General features: G+C 38.1%; 1 protein-coding gene across 1 annotated transcript in view; it reads right to left on the bottom strand.

Moving 5' to 3' along the window:
• Window positions 1-22682, bottom strand: part of COL12A1 (collagen, type XII, alpha 1) — a 101324-nt gene that overhangs the window by 61491 nt on the left and 17151 nt on the right. Inside the window, 10 exon segments of the mRNA XM_009895757.1 lie at window positions 372-491; window positions 577-726; window positions 3400-3521; window positions 4258-4450; window positions 6736-6889; window positions 6891-6943; window positions 6946-7002; window positions 8905-9174; window positions 20230-20502; window positions 21433-21705. Of these exon segments, the coding sequence (XP_009894059.1) occupies window positions 372-491; window positions 577-726; window positions 3400-3521; window positions 4258-4450; window positions 6736-6889; window positions 6891-6943; window positions 6946-7002; window positions 8905-9174; window positions 20230-20502; window positions 21433-21705 (1665 nt within the window).

Below are 22682 nucleotides of genomic sequence, written 5' to 3'. Positions count from 1 at the left end.
CTATTTCAGCCCTCTGAAAGTCTCTAATCTCTTACCTTTTATGCATCACTCTCCTATCTAATCTCCTCTAGCTTCCCTGCTGGGTCCTTAGTTTGCCTTTATCCCAACCCTGACATGGAACTCCCTTTTTTCCTTCTCATATGCTCAACAGCAACCCAAGCTCTTCACCTAAGCTCTCCTCCACCACTTTTCTCCAGATTTCCACTGAGTTTATGTGTATACATGTTATGCCTGTTCTCTCAGAAACACACTGAATTGAACTGTAAGGCCCTTTCATCATGGACAAATTTTAGCTCACTGCATAATACTGGGGTCAGATACTAGAATTATTTTTATTGGAGCTTAAGGAAAATGCTGGCAGCATGACATACCTGTTAGAGTATTGCCTCCTTTGTATGGTAAGTTGGCTACGGCATCTAGCAAAGCCTGTTTGGTTCGGTAAGCGTTAAGATTCCACTCTGTCCTGGGATCTCCACTATACTGTGCAAGACCTCAAAAAAAAAACATCATTACTCAGTTATTATGTGGCTGTGTAGTAGTTAAGCCTCATTTTCCCTTCAACCTATAAGGACTTACCAATCTGTACTTTGTCAGGACCAATATCAAAAACTTCAACAATACGGGCAATGAAGCTCCTGATAGTTTTAAAATTCGGCCGCCCAATACTCCACGAGCCGTCTACCAGCAGCACGATATCAGCTTCTGCTCTGGTTCTGCATTCTAAACCTGCCGTGTCAACCAGAAAAATATAAGCTTACCATGACAGCTTTCAACCAGAAAAATATAGCCTTAGCATGATAGCTTTCTTTCTCCATCCTTTTATATGACATATGTCATGAGTTAACTTCCAAAATAGCACTAGTTTTATTCACTGGCACTCTGTCAAGTATGACCTCTTTGTGAACGTTATTCACACTAGTCACTGGTTCCATGGCAAAAGCTGTATAAATTTCTTCATGTATGTTTCCTTTTACAAATAAGCCTTCACAAATGTCAAGGCCAGTGCTCTTCTCTATTGTCACGACATTATCTGGTTTGGTCTTTAAGGATGGTTGATAACTTGATTTCAGAGGTTTTGTAAAAGCCTGCCAAGCTAACCACTGACACGGCAGTGAGCATTATCAGATTATCCAAATTTACAGTATTTTAGTCTGTCGTGGTTAGCTAAACTACTGCTTAATTTGCAATTATGTAACAGTGGAAATAATAGCATATATTACAACTTCTTTCAAATAAATATTTCTGAAATTTCAGGGGAAAAAGACATAGTAATACAGGTGGTATAGAAGTTTGCACATCCAGAAAAGAAACAACACAATTTAAAGAAGATACACAAACATAAACATGGGCGAAGAGATAGAGAGGGGACAAGAACAAACATTTATATAAAGCTGCAATGTTCTGAAAAGGTAGGAAGTTATTTCAGGTATCTTCATTTTACAAATTACAGAATAAAATACGCATCATATTGTTTTCATCACAAGGAAAATCACAAATATTTATACAAAACAGACAGACACAATGATTTTATCCACAGCCATTTGCGAAATAAATAAATAAATAAATAAATCCTTGCTCTCTCTCTTTTCCTGTAGATTGTGTTACCAGCTGCAAATTTTCTGGCTTCCTGCCATCAGAGCTTCTGGTCTTTATATGGAAGAAATCCCATTGAGAAAAATCAGCCACACTCATCACAGTTGAAAGATATTGTGATTTCATATATGTTCCACATAATTGATCCAACACTGTAGACTCATGAATATAACTATTCCATGTACCTGGGAGTTAAAAGCATGATCCTCTTCTGCATAGAAAATATAGATCTAGTCTTTAGTCAGGACAATAAAATCAGTGGGAGTAGGGTTTAAGTAAAACCATGTTAGTTCAAAAAATTGCATGCATAACTTTAATATGGAAGTTAAAGTTAGCTTCATGTAAAATATAAAAAGTCAAACTATTTTGACTTTTATTTTTCTTCCAACTACCATAGTTCCCCACATGGAAAATTCTAGCAAAGGCACCAGACCTAGAGTGATTTTTTTTCTCCCATTAATAAATAATGTACTATTACATTTACAGTCCCAGATATAAAATTCATTTTTCACATTAACTATGACTTAAATCCATGCATTAGTAAAACTAATTAGCTTAAAGAATATAATACTGAAGACAGAAATGACAGCTGCTGTAATAAAAAATAACAAACCACTCTTGGTGCAATTATTTTTCTGCCAGACTTATTACAGCTTTACTCTAATGTCACTGATGGCCTGTTACGTAGTTTTTCTCAGTTTTACCCTCTTGTTAGACAGAGTGGGACAGCATTTAATTAAGAAGTTTCTAAAAGTGTCATCAACAAAGTTACATGAGGTGAATATTTTTACAAAGCCCAGTGTGGAAACAAGGCATCAAAGAGGTTAAGCAAAAAAAGCATAGACTCAACTGTCAGAAACTTTTTTTTTTATTTATTTAACTCTGAAAGGCCTTTGCAGCTAGGTCATTTCTCCTCACCAAACTCTCTTTGATGTTTATGCCGGCCTTGAAATGGCAAAGGAGAAAAGTCTTTACTTCTGCATGTATACTTGTCTATTAAGAAGTGAAGACCTGCTTCTTTATGCTTTCCATGAAGGAGGGCTGAGCCCTGAAACTCTCTTCATCCAATACTAATGGACGGTATGGTGGGCACAAGGCACAGCTCTTAGCATGCAGAGGCCCATTAAGCACACCAAAGGAGGTTCTGTCATAACATTCATAGAAATTTTGACTGGAAGTTATAGCTACATAGGGAGAAACTCCCAAACAGATACTGGAGAGCACCCAGCGATTGCATTTCTGAACTAAGTCTCCTCCTTCTATGGTAAAAAAAAATGACTAAATAATGGTTATGTTGCATACAAACTTAAATAATACACAGTAATGTTGGGACATTCCCAACTATCAGATCTTCATTCATTATACCATCTTAGTCTTTAAAGGAAAAGTCACCATATAAGGACAAGCAAAGGGCTAAAGATGTGCTTAAAATTCCTTGTTCTACTCCTGCGAACACCCCTGTAGATGAGCCATGATCTCTGTTCAAGAATTTGACCTTATGTGATTTAACACAGATGTGGATGACTTGAAAATGGAACGCAGATGGCTTTGAGTAATCAGCAAAACATGGGTTGTCTGAGTTACCATCTTTGTAAGATCATCTAAAGGGTGCAGAGGACTAGAACTGGGGCATACTTAGTGGTCATTAGCAGGCCAGAGGCTATGTCATCAGGGTAGGGAATATACTGAATCCTGTAAATAAATATTTATGTGCATTAGAAAAATGATAACGAAATGCTGGTAAACTTTTCGTGGTTTTTTATCCATAAGCCAAGACTGCCTTTTCTTCAATTCAATCATGTTTACCTCTAGACAAAAATGGCTCCGAAGTAGTATCTGAAAGGGTGGTCATCTCTTGTCCAACCAGGGGGCTGCTCTCTCCTCCTTCAAACATTCCAAAAACATTTACCTTATAGGTAGTTCCTGCCCTGCAATAATTAAACAAATGTACTGTAACTAAATTCACTTGGCTAGCTAAATGCTGACACTTCATTTACGAAATCCTCACACACAAAAAAATGACCCATGGAAACACAAAAAATGACCCATGGAAAGGGTGCTAAAATGTGAAGCCCAAAGACTAGCTCTTCCACAAGACAGTGAAGTTTTGACTTTTAAAAGCTGATCCTAGATTCTATACTTAAATTTATAGCCTACTTCACTGAAGTAATTTAAGACTAATAAAGACTAACATCATAATTAATTAATGATCCTATTTTTAATGCATTTCATATATTTGCATGACAGATTTTGACATGGTCTGAAGCCTAATTTATAAATCCAGGACTCTGAGAAAATAAATCAAGAACTAAACTAGGCTTTTTTTAACATGATGTAAGAAACTTTTGGGAGGAAACTTTAGAAATCCCAACTTTCTCCAGCATCCCATTAGCTTTCTCATATGCGAAATGAAGAACACAGCCTCTTCCCACATCTTTGCCTCCTTCAGTTCCTGTGAGAATACCAGAAGTGATGTGAATAATCTCAGAAAGTGCCCTGCCAGGTGCCTTTCAGAGACTGCGTAACAAGACCCTTGTAGCTAATTGACATAATTACTTTCTTACTTACCATGGATTTTGCCAGGCATTTCAATCCCAGATCATGATTTAACAAAACTCTAAGTTAAAGTTATTTAAAAAAAAGAACATGAATTGTTATCCATACCTGAGTTCTTCCAATACCACTGTGCTGTCGTATGGTCCCACTACTAACTCGCCAAGACTCCCGTCATCTTCAGTAGGGTGGAAAGTCACTTTGTACCCCTTCACTCGCCCTGGGGCTGGCTCCCAGGTTACTCGGAAACTTGACATAGTTGAATCAGAAGTTCTCAAATTTCGAGGTGGCTTAAAGGGAGAAGCTGCAAGGACAGAAAAAAAGGATTTCAATCAGGTCTGGTTATGGCAAAAAATCAACAAGTACGCTTTTATGTAAAAATCTTTATGCAAATCCAGTATTAGTAGCAGCCCTAAACCTTTTGTCCTTTCCTTTGACATAAAGACAAATATCAAGAGGCGATAAGCATGATTCACTTCACCTAATTTTACCTATCTAACCAGTAGGTACATGGGCTAAGTTTGTTATCAAGGCTCCCTCTACAGTCAATGGACAATAGCAATTCATCTCACCTATCTTAAACATCCATCTGATCTTACAATAAATGTTGACAATAGGTGGACTAACCACTGTCAGTTTTTCTCTTTATTAATTATGGAGAAAAACTAGATGACCAGCTTAGACTAGCCCTCTCTATTATAAATGGCAACAAGTAGGTGAGCCGAAAGAGAGAAATGGAAGCAGCTTTCTCTCAAACCAACACTGGAAGAAACAGAATTTACTGCAGGCAAAAGTCACACCTAGCTAGTACTCAGTCACCAACATCACTTCTCAAGCTGCTTTGTCAGAGCTCTGGTTCCCACGGGTCAGAGCATGGAGAGGGTGGAAGCAAGGACCCTTTTGTAGAAAAGGTCCTGCCAACAGTTCTCTCCCTTTATGCACTCAGGGCCTGGCAGCTCAAGAAACTTCACCAACCACAGGTGTAGCAGTATGTCAAAAAATAATTTTTCAGAGTGCCAGCCAAACAGCTTGAGGTTTTTAGGTCAAGAGCAACTCCCTCTGAAGACTAATGGCTACCCTGTGCAGGTCAGTACTCACAAACAGACAGAGTGGTTAACAATCCTGCTGCTACCTTCTGCATCACTTTTGCTTTGTGTATATCTAAAGTGCAGTTGCAGAAAATACTGCAGCAGTGTAATCTCAAAGTTGCAAAAATGGGAATTAGAGTAAACAGAAAGTCTCCACTATAGCTTTGGAGTGAAAAGATGGAGGGAAAAAAAAAGAGTTTGTTTTATCCCTGTGCTTATGAAATTGTCTAACTATAGCTGAAAGATCATAAATGTCCTCAGATTGTGAATTCTGCTGAGAAACAGTAGATACACTCTCACTCACAAGGAAAAACACAGCCCCTCTGTCTCATCTCCCATGATACTCCTCCCTGAATTACCATGACAGCTTCAACTAACAGTATCACTCAGGCTCTGCTTGCTTCCAAAGAGTGATTACCACCACAATTGTTTACACTGAAAGCACAGAGGCATATCCGTATCAAGATGAACAGGTCAAAAATCAAAAGCAGCTGGATGCTCTGACGTTTATCTCAGTATAATTTTCAAGATTTAAAAACTAGGTGTTGGTCAAGAGCTGATCAAGTTTTCAAGACCCCTCTACATCAACAGCATTTTGATTTTAGAAGAAATCTTCCTTCAGTAACTGAGGTGCCAATATCTCCACTTGTTTCTCGCTCCCTGTCATCATTCAATATGACATATGTTCAGAGAACAGAGAATGGCATGAAGTATTTACGGTGTATATCTAGGTGAATGACATTAGTCCCACACGGGCAGAAACAACTTGAAAAAAAAAATCTCTTTTGGTAACAGCTCTCTATCTATGGAAACAAAAAACTGATTCTAAACCTGGTTGACTTGATCTGGATAGATTTTTTCATTTCCTTACAAAATGAAAGACTAGCATCAGATATATGCTAAAGGCAGGTTAGAAAATGAGTTTTCCTTTTACCACAAAAATACCCTCACCAGGATTTAATAAACGTTTTAGAGTTTCAGCTTCTGAAAGAATAGACAGCTTGTCCAAAAGACCATGGCCTCTGAGGTCAGGCTTCCACTGATGACTCTTCAAAATCATCTACTTCCCCTTTTTATTACCTCAGGTTTTCCACAGAAAATATGGTGACCAAAGAAGACAGATCTAAGTAACAGGATGCTGGGTAGCTATTTAATCAATTGACAACATGCGATTAAGTAGTCTGTTGAGATACTGTCTTCCCCACAAAGCACCTTGTTTTCACTTCTGATGACAGTGTTTCAAAACAAGTCCAGTATTTTCACCCACATTTTGCTCCATATTTACACTCTCAATATCAACACCAAAAAGCTGTGCTTATGCTATGCTATAGTGAAGTTTCCAACAAATCAAACTTTTTTCTCAACCTCTAACATTTTCTTCAATTTGACTATTAATTCATGATCTTGGCAGACTCTGCCATACTTTTTCTACGTATCATGATTATTAATTTTAAGCACAAAACTTTAATTATCAAATCCTGTACAAGCTTGTGATACATACCTGTTGTTCCTTCTGCTTTTCTTGATTTTCCTTGTCCAAAATCATAAATTGGAACAACACTGAGGTCATATGTAGTTCGTGGCTTAAGTCGCTTTAACACTATGCTTGTAGCAGGAGCATTTACTCTTCCAAACATCTGCCTTCCTCCACTGCGTGGTCGGTAGTACACACGATAGGACAAGACTTTCCCAGGTGAAGGTTGCCATGTAACTCTCATTGTATTTTCTGTCTCGTTGTCTACTGTCACAGTCCTGGCATTTGGTGACACTTTTCAGTGTAAAAATATGGATAAATGTTTACTTTGTCACACAAATATATGTTTAAATGCATGTCTATACAATTCATTCTGCTGTATTAAAAAAAAAAAAAATTGCTCTCTTTAAAATTACAGTATTTGATTGTGGGGAAGACCCAGGGGAATCTCATGGACCATTGTTAAGTTATTTGCTAAGTGTAATGGACTGAACAAACATAAGTGTGCTTTCCACTACAGAGAAAAAAAGAGGGAAGTATAAATTACACGATGACACAGCATAATCGGGAGTTTTCTTTAGTCACGCTTTTCAGTAATCTGTTAAGTAATGGACTCAACACTCTTAAGTGAAAGTGGAAGATTATAAAGCCTTTTTTTTTAATGAACGCAATGTCCTATAGAGTTAAGATTTTCTAAGTTTTGAGTTTACAGATCTGAGAAGGAACTGGTAAATACCTAAACTGCTGGGTGCTGGGCTTCATACAAGCTATCCTGCAAACAGTGGTGAGTGACTTTCCAAATGCTTGGAAAATCACTCACCACTCTTTGCAGGATATTATATATGCTGAAATAAGCACATGGACTAATAAAGCATTTTCTCTACAAATTGCAGCACTCGGCTTCTAAGAGATATTTTCCAGACTGTACAAATGTTACAAATGATCTGAAGTGAACTGAAAGGTATGTAATGCTGGCTGTCAGCTGGAATAAGCCATCTAGGTTTTGGCAAAACAGAACCTTCTTGGCATGCCAGAATCGGTCAGTATTTCATCACATGGTAAGGTAGGCTTTGCAGACTACAGTACCCTCTTCCAGTCCTAGGAACTGAAAATTTCTAATGGTGCTTGCAACAGAAAGATGCAATGTTAGTCTCAGGTCTGGGCTGGACAGCAAGTTCCTTCAAGCAGCGCATTGTGAGAAGCAACAAATGATATAGCTAAGCTGCAGACTTAACCTAGAAAAAGCTGCACAGGTAATCCTGCTGTTCTTGAAGAAAGAAAGAAGATGTGGGACAGCAGTCTGCTTTGACTCTGGGGAGTCATCTCTTACCAGTGGCAGCAATCACTACTCTTGGGAGACCTTAAGAGCAATGACACTGGGTCAAGGACAAAGGTTAATGCAGTTCAGCAGCCTGTCTCCAACAGTAGTCAAAACAGATGCTTAGGAAAGAGTACAAGAACATGTAAACACACATGATGCTCTCCTAGAACACTCCCTCAGGCTTTGTCTTCACATGGCCCTTTTAGGCAAACAACAGAGGGCATCCCTTCATTCATTCCGTATCCTTTACATGCCAGTTCTTGCTATATAGCAACAAGCTATCCTCGGCCTCTCAGTGTTTTTTACTTTGCCTACACTGCAGGAGAGGCTTGAGCCTGCTTTGACTAATAGTAGGTAATGTTTATCAAATAAGAAAAAAGAAGAGCCTCAGGAAAGGTAAATAATGAACATCAAAATCACCCAGTGAGGCTGTTTAAGGACTGTGAAGACTGGAAAGGGCAATAGCTTGGAAAGGCAATAGCTTGGAAAGGCAATTAATTGATTCTGTGGGAATTTACCCCACCTTTCCTCTGTACTCTATCCATAACATATCTTCCACCTGATTTCCAACCGTCACAACAAACCTATGAAAGGCTGGCTTTCATAGAAAAGAGTAATTTGCAGACAAAATCACATCTTAAGGTGGAAGTAATTCTTACTGAATCCAAACCTCCATGACATAGAAGAGATTTTCCTTTTTTAAAATGTTCAAACAAAAGCCAAAATTGATTGATCTGAGGGGGCACTTTGGTTTGGGGGGACTTTTTAGAAAAAAAAAAAAAGGTGAAGAAAAATAAGGTCCATTTTCTTTAAAATATGATAATTTCATCAAGAACAGAATGCTACAAATGGTGGTAATATTGTACTACACTCACCGTCAGTAAAAGCCTCTCCTTCTACTGGGTCTCCTTCTCCACTGCTGTAGGTTGCATATACTGAAATCCTGTATTTAGTCTCCGGCTCCAAGCCTTCTAGTACAGCATCCACTGTATTTCCAGGGACTCTCTTCTCTCCCATCGTATCATCATAAAGGGATTTCCATACTATCCTATAATCATTAACTGTTCCTGGAGCTGGTGTCCATGATAAGCCAACTGTAGTGTCAGTTATGTCTGTGGTAACTAAATTACGTGGGGAACCACGTTCTGCAAGAGAGAAAATAGCAAATACAAATAGTAAAAGTTAGCAAAGTACAAATGGAAAAGTAAAATGATCACTAGAGCAAAATAAAACTTTTCCCATCAATATTAGTTTCAGTAACATAAATTTGTAGTTCCAAGAGAAAATTAATAGGTTTTTCAACAAAATGCTTAAAGTTAACTTTAGATTACAAATGATCCTATGTTACCATGCAAGATACTTAGCAGTTATGCTTTAGAATATGCAAAATAAAAATGGCATTAATCAAAGACTTGGCATGAAGCCAGTGTTTAAATGTGCTGCAGGTCATTTAGGTAGGATTTAACTCTCAAGTAAATAATTTTATGTCATTCATTCATCTTCCTCTGTGTAATAACTTTTTTCACGGGGGCTAAATAAAGGAGACTTTTACCTGAGTGAAACAGTCCTTTCCCTGACAACCTTATCTTCTTATTTAATAGTACTATTCTTATCTCCCAGACTACTTGTTACCAGATCTATCAGTTATTTTATGTTTACAACTAATTTGTAGTGTGTCTACTTCACGCCACAGTTACAGTAGAAAACAGTCTCCATCTTTCTATTCATGAGATTTGTACCTCTTTCCTTCCTGTAGTTTGTCCCAGCCAGCTTGGAATGAAGGAAACAGCTCGTTAGTCTGTTTCAGCTGGATGAGTGAGTTTCACCTTACAAACCAGAGTAATTCCACTGCTTAAAAATGAAGCTCATTGGTCTAAAGTGGTGCAGTGAAAGGAGTGCTTCTGTTTAATGTTTGACATACATTTATAACATATGTTCAATTTTCCTATTGCAGGGCTGGCTTTTGATGGCAGGAAAGGAGCACTGACTGCTGGGTTTAATGCAATGGCCTCACTATAGCAAAATCTGCAAAAGGGATCTACAAAACCATACCCACATACACACAGAAGCACTTGGTTCTTTGGTGTGTATTCTCTGTGGCCTACAGGACATTCCTGAGAGACTGCTTAGCAAGATGACTTAAACATTTGAGGTGGCCTCATGGCATCACAGTTAAGTTTTACTTGCACTGATAAAAATATATCCCTGTATTATACCACAGCAACCACAGGACCAGAGTCAAAATTCTTTGAACACAGAGAAATTCAGTAGCTATCCAATTTCCACTGCTTAGGCTCATTGCAAGAACAGACCTCACTGTTTTGAGAAGCCTAAAGCAGTTTCGGTTCAACACTGAGCAACAAGTTGCTCAAAGTCATATACTGTGTTTTCACTATGCATATTCCTTTGTCTTTCACTTCCACCACAAATCTGCAACGTTTCCAAACATAATCCCACAGGAGCAAACACAACTACCTGTAGAAAGGCTTCTTTTTGGAAATATCTCATTGCCAGTACAACTTCATTAAAACTTAGCCAATGAGTCTCACTTGGCTTAATGAGGAACGGAAATTAATACAACTATCTTAAAACAATGTTTACAGTATAATACACAGATTATAGAATCAGAGGGTACCACTCCAATCACAAAGCTGACCCTCAAATATAGCTAATAGAGCAAGGAAGAGAATTCTTTCTCATTGTAGTTTTTTTCTGATTCTAATTCACAGTCTTGGAACATCCCATCATGTTCTTCTGGAAGCAATTCTCTTTCCATCCCAGCTCTGCATCAGTTCTTACAATTTTACTCTTCAAACCAATTTTTAGCCTCACAATAGAAATCACCCCAATCTACGGCATCTTCTGTTAAAAAAAAAAAATGTTAAGATACAGAGGTTTTGGTTGAGTTCACTTGTTTATCACTTCACAACAACAGCAGTTGCCTATAGTGAAAAAGTTATAGTGAAAAGGCCTGATTCAGCTTATGCTTCACGCAATCTCACTGAATTCAGTGACTGCATTAAATGAAAGCCAGGGCAGAATCTAAACTCCAAAGACTAATTTTCCTGGAAGCCTGAAAAAAAGATTTGCCTTCAAAAGTAAATTACACCAATTTTTCTGTCTGCTCTTAAGCTTCTACTCCCAAATCTTGGCTTTTTCATACAATAAAAAAAAATATTAAGGCAATCCAAATGGAAAAAATATGGAAAACCTAACTTGATAGAATGCACAGATGTCTCACAATAAAAACCTTTCTTTCCATATTTTAATGTAATATAAATATACAAGTCACTTTATTTTGGCTACTTTAAAACATGGCTCTGCCACAACATGATTTCAGTATTAAAGTATCTGCTACCACAGCACAATTTTTTGCAAGTCTACTCTTGGACGCTACAGCTAATGATATATGTTGGAAACACTGCAAAAATAACTGCATACTTAAAACCATTATTGATTAAGTCATTATTGAGGTCATTAAATAACAGAGGAAAATAATTTGTTTGGAATGGACTGTAATGAACACCAGTTACTGTAATACGTTGGTTCTGAAAGAAATATCCTTTGGAACTAAATGTCTTTTTTATAAGGCAAGGTAAGAGAGGGAAAAAGGACTGGGATTCCTACCAAACCACTAGAACTAAATGGAAAATTTTTACTTCAAATAGTTGGAAACTGCTGACAAGACAACTTACCTACTAAAGGAAATTAGACTTTTTATATGTTACACCAACTGAGAACATTTCTTTAACATAACACACTAACTTGATTTGCACCTCATGTGTGAGGTGGAAGTTCACTGACAGCTTTTTTCTGCTTCACTGGATCTCCCACAAGTGTTTTTGTATTAGGGGAGCAGCTGTGTTTAAGATGCAGTCCAACTGTAAATCTTAAATTATTAGGATTCTACCAAGTATTATCTAAGCTGCTACACTCAGTCAAGAAATATATTTATGCTCCACAATAACACTGGTATAATGTAGCAACTAGCAAACATACAATTAGACCTATGAGATGTTTTTCCCCTGGATTAAAACAAAATATCTAGTTACCTTGCTTACATTTCACAAAAAGAAAAAACAACTACAACTCTAACATGTAAGCAGTCATTCTGTTCGTTGGTCCACATGTTCAGAAATGCTTGTTGAACATCTGCTTCTCGCCTGCTTGTTTAAACGAGGTGGATAAGGAGCATGGAAAGACAATGCACACTGTAAGAAAGAAAAGTGCTGGCTGGCTGGCTCACAAGTGGTTAAGTCAAAAGACTCCTGCTTTTTCCTGACTTGAAATGGAAGTTAAAGTATGCCCATCACTTCATGCAGCCTCCAAGTCATCAGCAAGTGAGGAAGCAGTTAGATTTTGAAAATTATTCCCTAACAGGCATTAGGTCTTATGATGCTCTGGAGTACCAAACCAGCTGGTGTAAGCACAGCTGTAAGCCATGGTGAATATGTGCACAGTAAAACAAAGTGCTTGCACGGACAGGTCAAACCCCTACCTGGGAGAGCAAGCCAGTCATCAGTTTCAGGCTACCAGATTCTCTTCAGTAGTCTTTAGCTCAGAGCTGCAGTCTGCCTACAGTCCCTTGTACACCTCTACCATCAGTCAGTGCAGATGCACTCTCAAAAATTAAGTTGGTAACTTTCAGTCAGGTGCTTTTACACCCAGTTCTGGACTTCTGCAATGTCCAGTTTCCATATTAAGTTTTTCCACTATAGTATGCCAGAGACACAATATAATATTAAAGCAGTTTCCCTGTGTCCATTTGGCTTGCTTCCCATAGCTCTCCAGCAGTCACTGTTGTTATTGAACATAAGACTGTGAATCAGCTAAAATTAAAATGTTGACATTCATAAAAATCAAATGGCCTTATTCAAATGGCCTTTCCCTTCAGAAACATTTACACAGTTCCAGCTGATTTCAATGGGAAATTCTCACGCAGTTTGGGCTCAAAGTGTAAACAATTTTCTCTATGCACTCTTAAAACCAGCTTTCAAAATCAACCCACAGCGGTAAAGGAAACATGACTCTGCATGAAATTTAAGTTAAACATAGGATTGATCTAAAAGCATCCTAAAAAGTCAGAATCAACTAAATAAATGAGCCTTCTCTTGCAGAGGCATATACCAAATCTTTATGGCCTGAGTCCTGCCTTGTTTACAATGGGATACATCAGGAGCATCACATCAAGTCAGCAGGCTGGGTCGCCGCAGCCAAGGATTTCAGTGAGCACATCAGATGAGATAGTGGCAGAATCACTTTAAGATTTACCCTAATGGTCAAACTCTCCTCTGCATTGTAGGAGGCAGACGCTTTGGTCAGCTGACATCCTTCCCTCTGAGCCACACAGTAGTTGGTTATTCCTGGAGTACCAGCCCTCAGGCACGTAGAGAGGGGATGTAGACATGGTGCAGGGGAGTGTCAAGGACTTGCTACACAACAGGAATGCTCACTTGACCCTGTTAGAGCAGGTTTCTTGCTCTTCTGCTGCTGGGAATGCAGAAAGGTGAGAAGACGCAAACCAGGAGAGTTCTGACCCAAAACAGAGGGACTTTGGCCAGAGCACTCCTGTGTCCCTGCTCTAGGATAAAGCCAACAGGAATCCATACTCAGTCCCTTTAATATTTCATCTGTCTTTTCCAATGGCTAATTAATGCTACTCTCAGCCGTCTAGAAATATCTTTTTATTATTCATTCATCCTTCCCCTGTGTTATTTTTTTTTCTGATACATATTTCATCTCCCATATAAAACTAAGATCATTTTCCACAGATTAGCAAAAGTCAATTTCAAATGTCAGACTCAAAAATCTTGGAATGTGTAATTTTAAAAATGCATGAAACAGCATTAAATCTCCTGAGGACACTGAGTCCTTGTTTCTGTCAAGACGGAAACAGCACTACGCAGCCTGAACGTTACGTTAAGTCCCTGTGATATGCTAAAAACCTCATTGTAAGAAAATGTCACTTGAATTTGTACTATTCTGCTTGTAGGAGGTCATTCATTTCCAAGGCATTCTTATGTTACCACAGAAACAACAAAAAGAAATAATTTATTTGCTAAAGAACTACTGTCCATTTTCTGTCCAATAAAAGAGCCACCTCCCTCTGCAAAATCCCTAAACCTAAGCTCTAAGACATGTGTATAACAGAATATAACTTAAAACTAAAAAGTGACAGTCATGACAATTTTTTTTATTATATTGCTTTATTACAGCTTAATTCTCACAGCACAAATAGCATCCGTCAAACGGTATGGCTGGATTGGGCCCTATCTCACTGAAACATAAAGATTCTCTTTCTAAAGTGGAAGAGACTATGACATAATTATCTCTCAAATTCATCTCCTGAACATAATATCCTACAGCTCTTGTTGTTTATTCTAAAACGTACGAAAGTAAGAAATATAATGGGTTGACATCTTTGCTAATGTAGACTAGCAGTCTCATTTATTTCAAAGAACTACATCCATTTACACCAACAGTGTTTATAGCCTAGGAACTTCACTGATATAAGTGGAAATACATTGAAATTTATCAGCACAAGCAAGATGGGAATTTGACCAGTGAATCTTTTTCTGAAGAAAAAAAAAAAAAGCTTTTTTCCTAAATTTCTCTGAAACTTGTATTTAAAAGTGTAATGACTGCTTAGAGTCAGTAACTGAAATATTCTTAAAGCTGTTCTGAAAAATATATAACAGCCAGAAAAAGGACACTCATAAAATAGATCTGCAGCTTTCAAACTTTACAGACATTCATTAGGATTAAACATTTCTGTGTAGATTGCTTAAACTAGCAATGAATTTGTTTCTCTTTAAAACAACTGCAAATTATGGAAGTTAATCTATTTAGCGGCTAATGTACAGTATGTTCTTTTCATCTGACAGCATGCCTTTGGGCAGAAAATCACATTCTTGCCAGACTTGCAACCACTTCTCTTATTAAAAAAAAAAAAAAAGATTAGAAAAACAGTAGCTCTCACAAAATGCTCACTGTCTGTTGCATTTACACTCACCACCCTCACCATGTTTATCGGTCTATTTTATTTCTGGTGTATTATGACTTGGGTAAGATCATAAAAAAACTGAAAGCCAAATGGTTTGTTTGGGGTGTTTGGGGATAAAAGGGAGACTTTTCCCTAAGGCATGCCTGTGGGTGTTTCATGCTTGTTCTTCAATCTGCATTACGTATCATCAAATATAATCATCAGTGCTAATTTGTTTCATTCTCCAAGTTGCCACAAGCCTCCTTCCACCACATGGGAAATGGCAGCTTGAGCTGATTTAATTTACTTTAGCAGTTTCAACTACTTCATGTGAGCTGAGGGGAATCACAGCCAACAAAATGTGTTTGAGGAAAATTTTTCCATGGCACCTCTATAGAAGAGCTCCAACCAAAGCTGCCTAGTGATGGATCACCATGCACTTTTGAAAGTCAGAGGATAAAAGTTGAGTTTTCTACAGCACATATTTTGCACGTGCAGTTATGTTTAATGCAGTATGAAATATAAAGCTCCAGAACTTTCACCTCTGGATGGTACTTCATAACTGCGGACAAAATCAGCCAGTGACTGAAAGAGTATAAAGGATCAGACCACTATAAATTTCCTAAAATCTGCATTCCTGAAGAAGGAAAGCACGCTCCTTCAACAAAGGGGAACAACATTGCTTCCCTTGTCCCTCTCCACAAACACAAAAAAGAAATAAACTCATTCTCTCTGAATAACAGTTACCTGTATGGTATGGAACAGCACCCTCAGAAAGGAGTAATTTTCTGATTACTCATTTGCTAAACTCTCTGTACTGTGTTGTCTGTGAACAGTTCATAAAATTCTGATCCTCTGGCATGTGTTTATCTTTGGGCTGGACCAGATAGCTATGCTATAGTTTATAGAAGATTTTCTACAGTTACTTGGGGGAATATTTGTGTTTTCTGTTTTATGCGGAAAAACAATAAAGGCAAGCATATACTTAGCAAAAAGAAAAACAAAAAAAGGAGAAGCAGAGATTACCCAGATGGTAAATGATACCAAGTACACAGAATGACTGCTGGGTTTGTGCAGATTGATTTTCCCCGAGTACCCCAAAACAAACAAGCCACTTCAAAACACTGAAAAACTGTCATGCAGAGCAAAGCAGAGGAAGAGGAGGAACTGCCATGAGTAATTTGTAACTGCCCCAAAATACTTGGGGTATTCCATACATAACTGAAGGACCTTCAATGAATACCTGGGCAGACATGTTCTTACAAATCATGTTAGAGCAGTCTAAAAAATTATTTTTTCTCTCTCTGCTGAAGGCTACCCTTGCAACTGAGATACAGTAACTGCCCATGTCAGTTCTCCTACTATATGCAGAGCAAAACAAATCAGTACTGAAGGCAGTAAGAATGTTTGTCTACACACTCAGCCACAAGGGACCATTTAGTGACTCGGTAAAATTCCATAAACATCTGAGAGCTTAGATTTTTTGTTTCCTGCCACTTGACTATACAATAGCTGGAGAAGCTACTGTATCCAGCTCCTCTTTTCTCACTTTCCTGTTAGTGCTGAAATGTTCACTACAACCAAACTGATTTCTCTTAGACTACATATCAATACCATAAACTAACAACTGCCTCATTTTGAAAGGTAATCTCAAGCCTAGCTCTTGATATGATGATGAATTGAAGTCACCAGCAAGTACGGCATCACTGACTGAATAGGTTTGGTGAGAATTCATATGGTGAAGACATCAAGAAAGGCCGACTGGGAATCCTGATACAGGAAAATACTTAGGTGCTCAGTACTTCAGTGCTGTTGGCAATGAAAAACACACAACGCACTATTTTGTTTCTCAGACACTACAGCTCATGGAAAAACTAACTAACTGAAATACTAACCACTTCTTTTTATGCTTCCTTTCACAGCTTTTTTGTCATTACTGTTGATAAGTTTATTTCTCCAGGAGTTAAGATCTGTCCCATTTCCAACCGCAGTCAGACAAGTTATTTCAGCTAATAGTTAGTCAAGTATTCACTTCACTGACCTATGTAACTTTTCAGCCAAGTTCAACCATATTTATTTTAGCTTCACAGAGAGCATAACTTCTTTTCTGAAGTAAACTTCTATACTAAGCTTTGAAGTTTGAATGTTACCTTTCATTTCCAAAATCGCAACCCATTTGTTCTTAATTGTCTGTTTTTCCTCAAAGGTTTTGTCTTTTTATCCTTCAATGAGGTAAGACAGTACCAGACAGTGAAATATTGTCTTCTGTGTACTTCATCAGATATTCTGAGAACCTTTCGTACCATTAGTCAGAGAGTCTTTTAAATATCTATGGACCATGCCCAAAGAATTTTGGCCTAATTCAAGCATTTTTATTACCTCATGAAGCTGCAGATATGCTGATTACTGAAATAGATGGTGGATGTTCCATGAGGAAACACCATGATTTAGGCCTCTGCAGTCATGCAAACAGAAATTTGTGTTCTGTTCTTTACCTTTGATCACCCAGTAATGACTGACATCTGTATATACTCTTACTAACATTTTACCCAACCAAGAAAAAATTAATAGACAGCTTTAATGTGAAAAGTAATGTTTTCTGGAGTGCACCCTGACAGGATTTTCAAACCCAGCTGAATCTTCAAAGGATATGTGTTTAAGTCACAAAGCTATACCCATCAAAATTATAAAAGCAATTTTTAATTTGGTTTTCTCCCAGCTGAGGAACTGAATAAAAAGTAACTCAGTTAAGTGACAGGATGCTCACTTATTCATATTTATCACAAGACAAAATCTGTCACAGAATTATAGAATTTTTGACATAAGGTTTTAATTCAGTTGCTTAGAGTAAAACTTCTTACAGGAATACTGCTGTGTCCTTTTAAGTGTGACATCCATTTTAAACTGCATCTAGTTACATATAAACCCATTCCTGAGATGTAGTCAATTACCCTTTTAAATTCTCGGCTCTTATTGACAATTTATTACTGCAGAAACTCCAAATCAGAATGAGAGCCCTCCAGTGGTGGGGGAACACTGGAAGGACAAGACAGTCTCTACCTGAGAATGAATTCTGTTTTTTTCATGACTCTGTCTTTTTGATTCTGCTGTATTTCATTCACTGCTCTCTCTATTTAGAATGTGTTTTAACTGAAGCTCCAGGCAATACCTTAAAAGACTTTTCTATTGCTCAAGTTTTATGATAGGGTAAAAAGCTAAGCCTACTTTATGAATTTGAAACACATTTGATCTCTCCAGAGCTCCATGTTAATAGCGGGTCTCTCACGGATTTACTACAAAGATACTCAATGAAAACTTTTCCACCAAATGTAAACAGTTAACTTGGTCAACCCTTCACTAAAACTTGAGGCATCTCCTTAAGGAATTCAGTCTGCTTAACAGAAAGACAGAGGCCTCTCAAGATTTGCAAAGGAAGACTGAGGTGTTCCTCTTTCCACTGACAGCACAGAGGAAAAAGCAGGGATGTCAGGCTCCTCTGTCCACTTGGGATCCAGTCACCTCTCGTTCTGAGAGTGAAATTTGCATTCCTGGGCATACAGTGGCTCAGGTTCAACAGAAAGAGTAAAGGAGGCTCTTGCCCAGCATACACTACAGCATTGTGAATCTGCTGAGGTGTGGTGATGCAAGTTCAAACTTTGCCATACTGAGTAAGGCCTACAACTCCATCCTCCCTTTTCCCCCTAAAAAAGTATTAAATCTAGTAGAATACCATACAAAAGGCAGTGGCAGCACCACCACCAACAGGGAGTTTCACCAAGTCCTAATCATCTCCTGCTTTTCTGGAGGATATGGGCAGAATCCAGCTAACTTTTCTCCCTTACCTGGATCTCAGCCATGTTCTGGGCAGAAGACAGGTCCTTTTCTCCCACAAAAGACACATTTTGGATCTTGCATGGGTAGTGAAAGCAATGAAGTGAGGGAACTTGCAGCATGAATTGCAAGGTGCCTGATACACTGAGACAGGGTGCAGCCATCAGAGAAAGTAGGTATATTGGATCATCGCCTGAGACTTAGGGAGTGGGGCCGGGAGGGGGTTGGTGCCTAGTTCTCAGTTGCTCCTTCTATAGTCAATGGACAGAGAAATGTTCCTTTGAAGGAAAAATGAGATCTCAGATGGACTACCTGCCTTCTGGAAGTATCTGCCTTTCTTCATTAATCACAGAAGAATCCTAGAGACTCCACGCTGCAAACTGCAGTGTTCAAATAAGTGTCTAAATTTTCGTGGGATGAAATCAGTGCATTGGTGAATCATTGGAACCGAATTTTTTTAGCAGTTTCCTATTCAAAATAGGTTTTCTGGTCTGTTTCCTAACCTACGTCATAAACAAAAAGTTAAACTGATAGAGAAACTGAGAGCCAAGTATATCCCTACTATAACTCCATTAGCGTCAATGGACAATTTTTAATTCCACATAATTCATCTGTAAGATGTTTTCAAGCGCCATGCCTACACAGCTGCAGTGCCAGACTTTAGCAATACATACCTGGCCAGCACAGAACACAGTCACACTTCCTTTCATGGCCTACGAGGCAGCTTTCCCTATCCTCTGACAATTAACAGACGATGCTGAGAATGCTCACAGAGAGCAAGTCTGAGAAATTCTCCGCTCAAAGGCAGAGTGAGAGCAGCCTCCCCTCCTTATAAGAAAGTCTTTGGCTCTGACTTATGCTTTTGCCAGCATTCTGTTAACGCTGAACTCAAGGTTCTTACTCCTATTAGTTAAAAGCAAGATATGATTCATTATTCTTCTGCCTAGACTAGATGTTGCTTATGTAATGCATAAATGGTCCCTGAACATCTTCCAGTCTCAGTACAGTAGAAACACTGCAGAACTAAGAACTCTAAGAACAATCTGCCACTGAAACTGCTCAGAAGTCGAGAGTTATAAGACAAAAGATTTCACTGAGGCTGGTGTGGAAGTACAGTCAGTTTTGGTTGGTGCTCCTGGCAATACCTTTTTCAAGAGACCCAGATCCCCCTCCACAGCCAGTGATTTGACCCCACTGTTTTCTCTGATGGACAGTAAGTTTGGAAAATCCCTGTAAAGTCAGAGAATGTCTTTACGCCTATTTTTCGTTCACAGATTTACTTCTACAGAAAACTCAGGAAGACAGTACAATTACAAGTACAATTACAAGTACACCTTAAACACCAACGAAACGAATGACTGACTGTACAGAAACAATAAATAGTTACCTTCAAGTGTTTCTCCCTCTCCAGAAAGAGCTTCTCCTGCTCCAGAAGCATACAAGGCAGACACCGTCAACGCATACCTAGTGGCTTGGTCTAAACCTTTCAGCACTTTAGAGGTAGTGTCACCTTTCACAGTCACTTCCTTAGTTTCACCTCCTGCGACTGGAGTGTATGTTATAAAGTACTGTTGCACTTTGCCAGGAGCAGCACCCCAAGACAGCTTCATTGTTGATGTTGTAGCATCGGAAACTCTCAAATTTCTTGGATTTCCTCGGACTGCACATATCAAAAGATGTTGAAAACAAGTTGAAGCAAGCTTCATTTCTTGGTTTATTTTTTAGGTTACCACAACATAGGACTTAATGCTGAAAAAATAATTCCTGAATAGCCTGCACTAACACTGCTACAGTATAACTTTACTGTAATCAGGATCGTACAATTCCATCCCCACCCTCCTTGGGCAAAAATGCCCAATAAAGTCTTTGTGCTCCTATTTTTTCCTGTTAAAACAGGCTCAACCCTGGAACACTTATACATACTAGCTCAATCTTAACATGCCAAGATACATGTTGAAGTCACTGTCTGCAGAATCAAGTCAAAGATCACCAATGAAATGTGAAATTAATACATTATGTTTTCCTACAGAGTTCTTTTTGATGATAGTTTTTCTGGTTTCTAATTTTTAAAAACTCATTGAAGTTTCACCAGTGACCAGGACATTCATATTGTCTCTAATATTCAGATTTTGTTTAATAAGGCATGATACCTGTTAAAGGTTCATACATTTGCATACAAGTTAAGGCTACAGTGATAACTTTAGTAAATTAAATGTTTCATTCACTCCTTGCTAGCCATTCAGAACAAAGTTCAAACAGGGTCTGAATTTGCTGACAAGAAATATAATTTATATCACTGACAATATGAAGAATCATGAGGACAATTAATTAAACATACAGGTATATTCTTCACCCAAGTTACCTTGCCATAGTATGTGTTGCAGGTTCAATAGACTATATTTTTAAATGAAACATTATAGTTTGGATAAATTATACGGTCTTAAATTACCTCTCAACTAGGCTTGAATAATTTTATGATTTCCTGTCCATCTGGGGTAAACATATGGCCAACATGGGTTATTCTCTTTTCAGTATGAACATGTCAGCATGCATAGTCCTTCTCAAGCTTACTACATTCACAGCATTGTACCTTCATCAGTTTTTGCATATCCATTCAGGGAATTCCCAGGACCAGACTGATACTCGGGAATAACAGACACTTCATATCTTGTATCTTGGATCAAGTTCTGCAGAGTGGTCGATCTTTCATTTGCTGAGACTGTCACTTGTCTCCTTTCTCCTCCAGAAAGTGGTCTATACACAAGCCTGTACCGTAGGACGTTTCCTGGAGCTGGAGTCCAGCCAACTACAAAGCTATCAGTAGTTTCATCTGTTATCCTTAAGTTTCGAGGAGCACCTTTAACTACAAAAAAATATACACATAGAATTTGTAAATATTTGCTTTTAATTAAGTAGTATCTGAAGTGAAACCATTCCAACCATTCTGTTAGCTCATCCAATTTACCAAAACAACAGTTTATATTGCCTTCCCATTGTTTTAAGGTACACAAACCATTAGTCATTTCCGAAAATTTAGGGCTAGAGCTACAATTGGCAGTGTAACCAAGTTGTCCCCAAAACTACATTAATCGCAGGTTATACAACCACTTCTGAAAGTTAAGACAGTCTGACTGTGTTTAGCGGTAACAGTAGAACTGAACTACATAAGGGACATTCGGGCATCGTGGGGAAATTCCTCAATACAACAAATCATATAGGTTTCCTTGCTGTGGCCATTTGTTTCTGCACCACCTCCATGTACAGATAGTTGTCAGATACACCTGGCTACACACAGGCAGCTCTCCTATTGTAAAGAAATGACCAAGGTAAATGCAACAGGAGAAAAACACCAAAACAATTCTATTTCCTTAAGTTAAATTTTCACAACAAAAAATATATTCATTATGAGTTGCATCTAGTATGTAAAAAAGGCTTCTGAATTAAGTCTCAAAACTCAAAGACAAGAAATAGTTTGTTATTGCAGAAATTAAGGAAAAACTGTAGTGAATCATCTAATCTAGCCTGCTCCTTGCCAAAAGATACAGCAGTTCAGGTCATTTCATATGAACCAAAGGACTTGACTCTTCCAACATGCATTAAGATCTACTGTACTGCAGGTTGCCTAGCAGTATGTAGCATTGTCATTTAGGCAAAAAAAGTATTGCCTTTTGTTGTTCACCCTCTAAAGTATAATTCAGCTGGAACTTTATATGCCAAAAGTTTTTCAGTGTTAAATTACAGAGTGGAGCAATTAATAATCCCAGTTTTAAAGAAATGACTTGTTTTCTACTAATCAGAAACACAATACGCAATTTCAAATTCTCTAAAAGCCTGAAACCA

This window comes from Charadrius vociferus, unplaced genomic scaffold, assembly GCF_000708025.1.
Source record: "Charadrius vociferus isolate BGI_N301 unplaced genomic scaffold, ASM70802v2 scaffold362, whole genome shotgun sequence".
In the NCBI taxonomy this organism is placed as follows: domain Eukaryota; kingdom Metazoa; phylum Chordata; class Aves; order Charadriiformes; family Charadriidae; genus Charadrius; species Charadrius vociferus.
The sequence above is the reverse complement of the archived record's forward strand: the minus strand, read 5'-3'. Positions and strand labels throughout refer to the sequence as shown.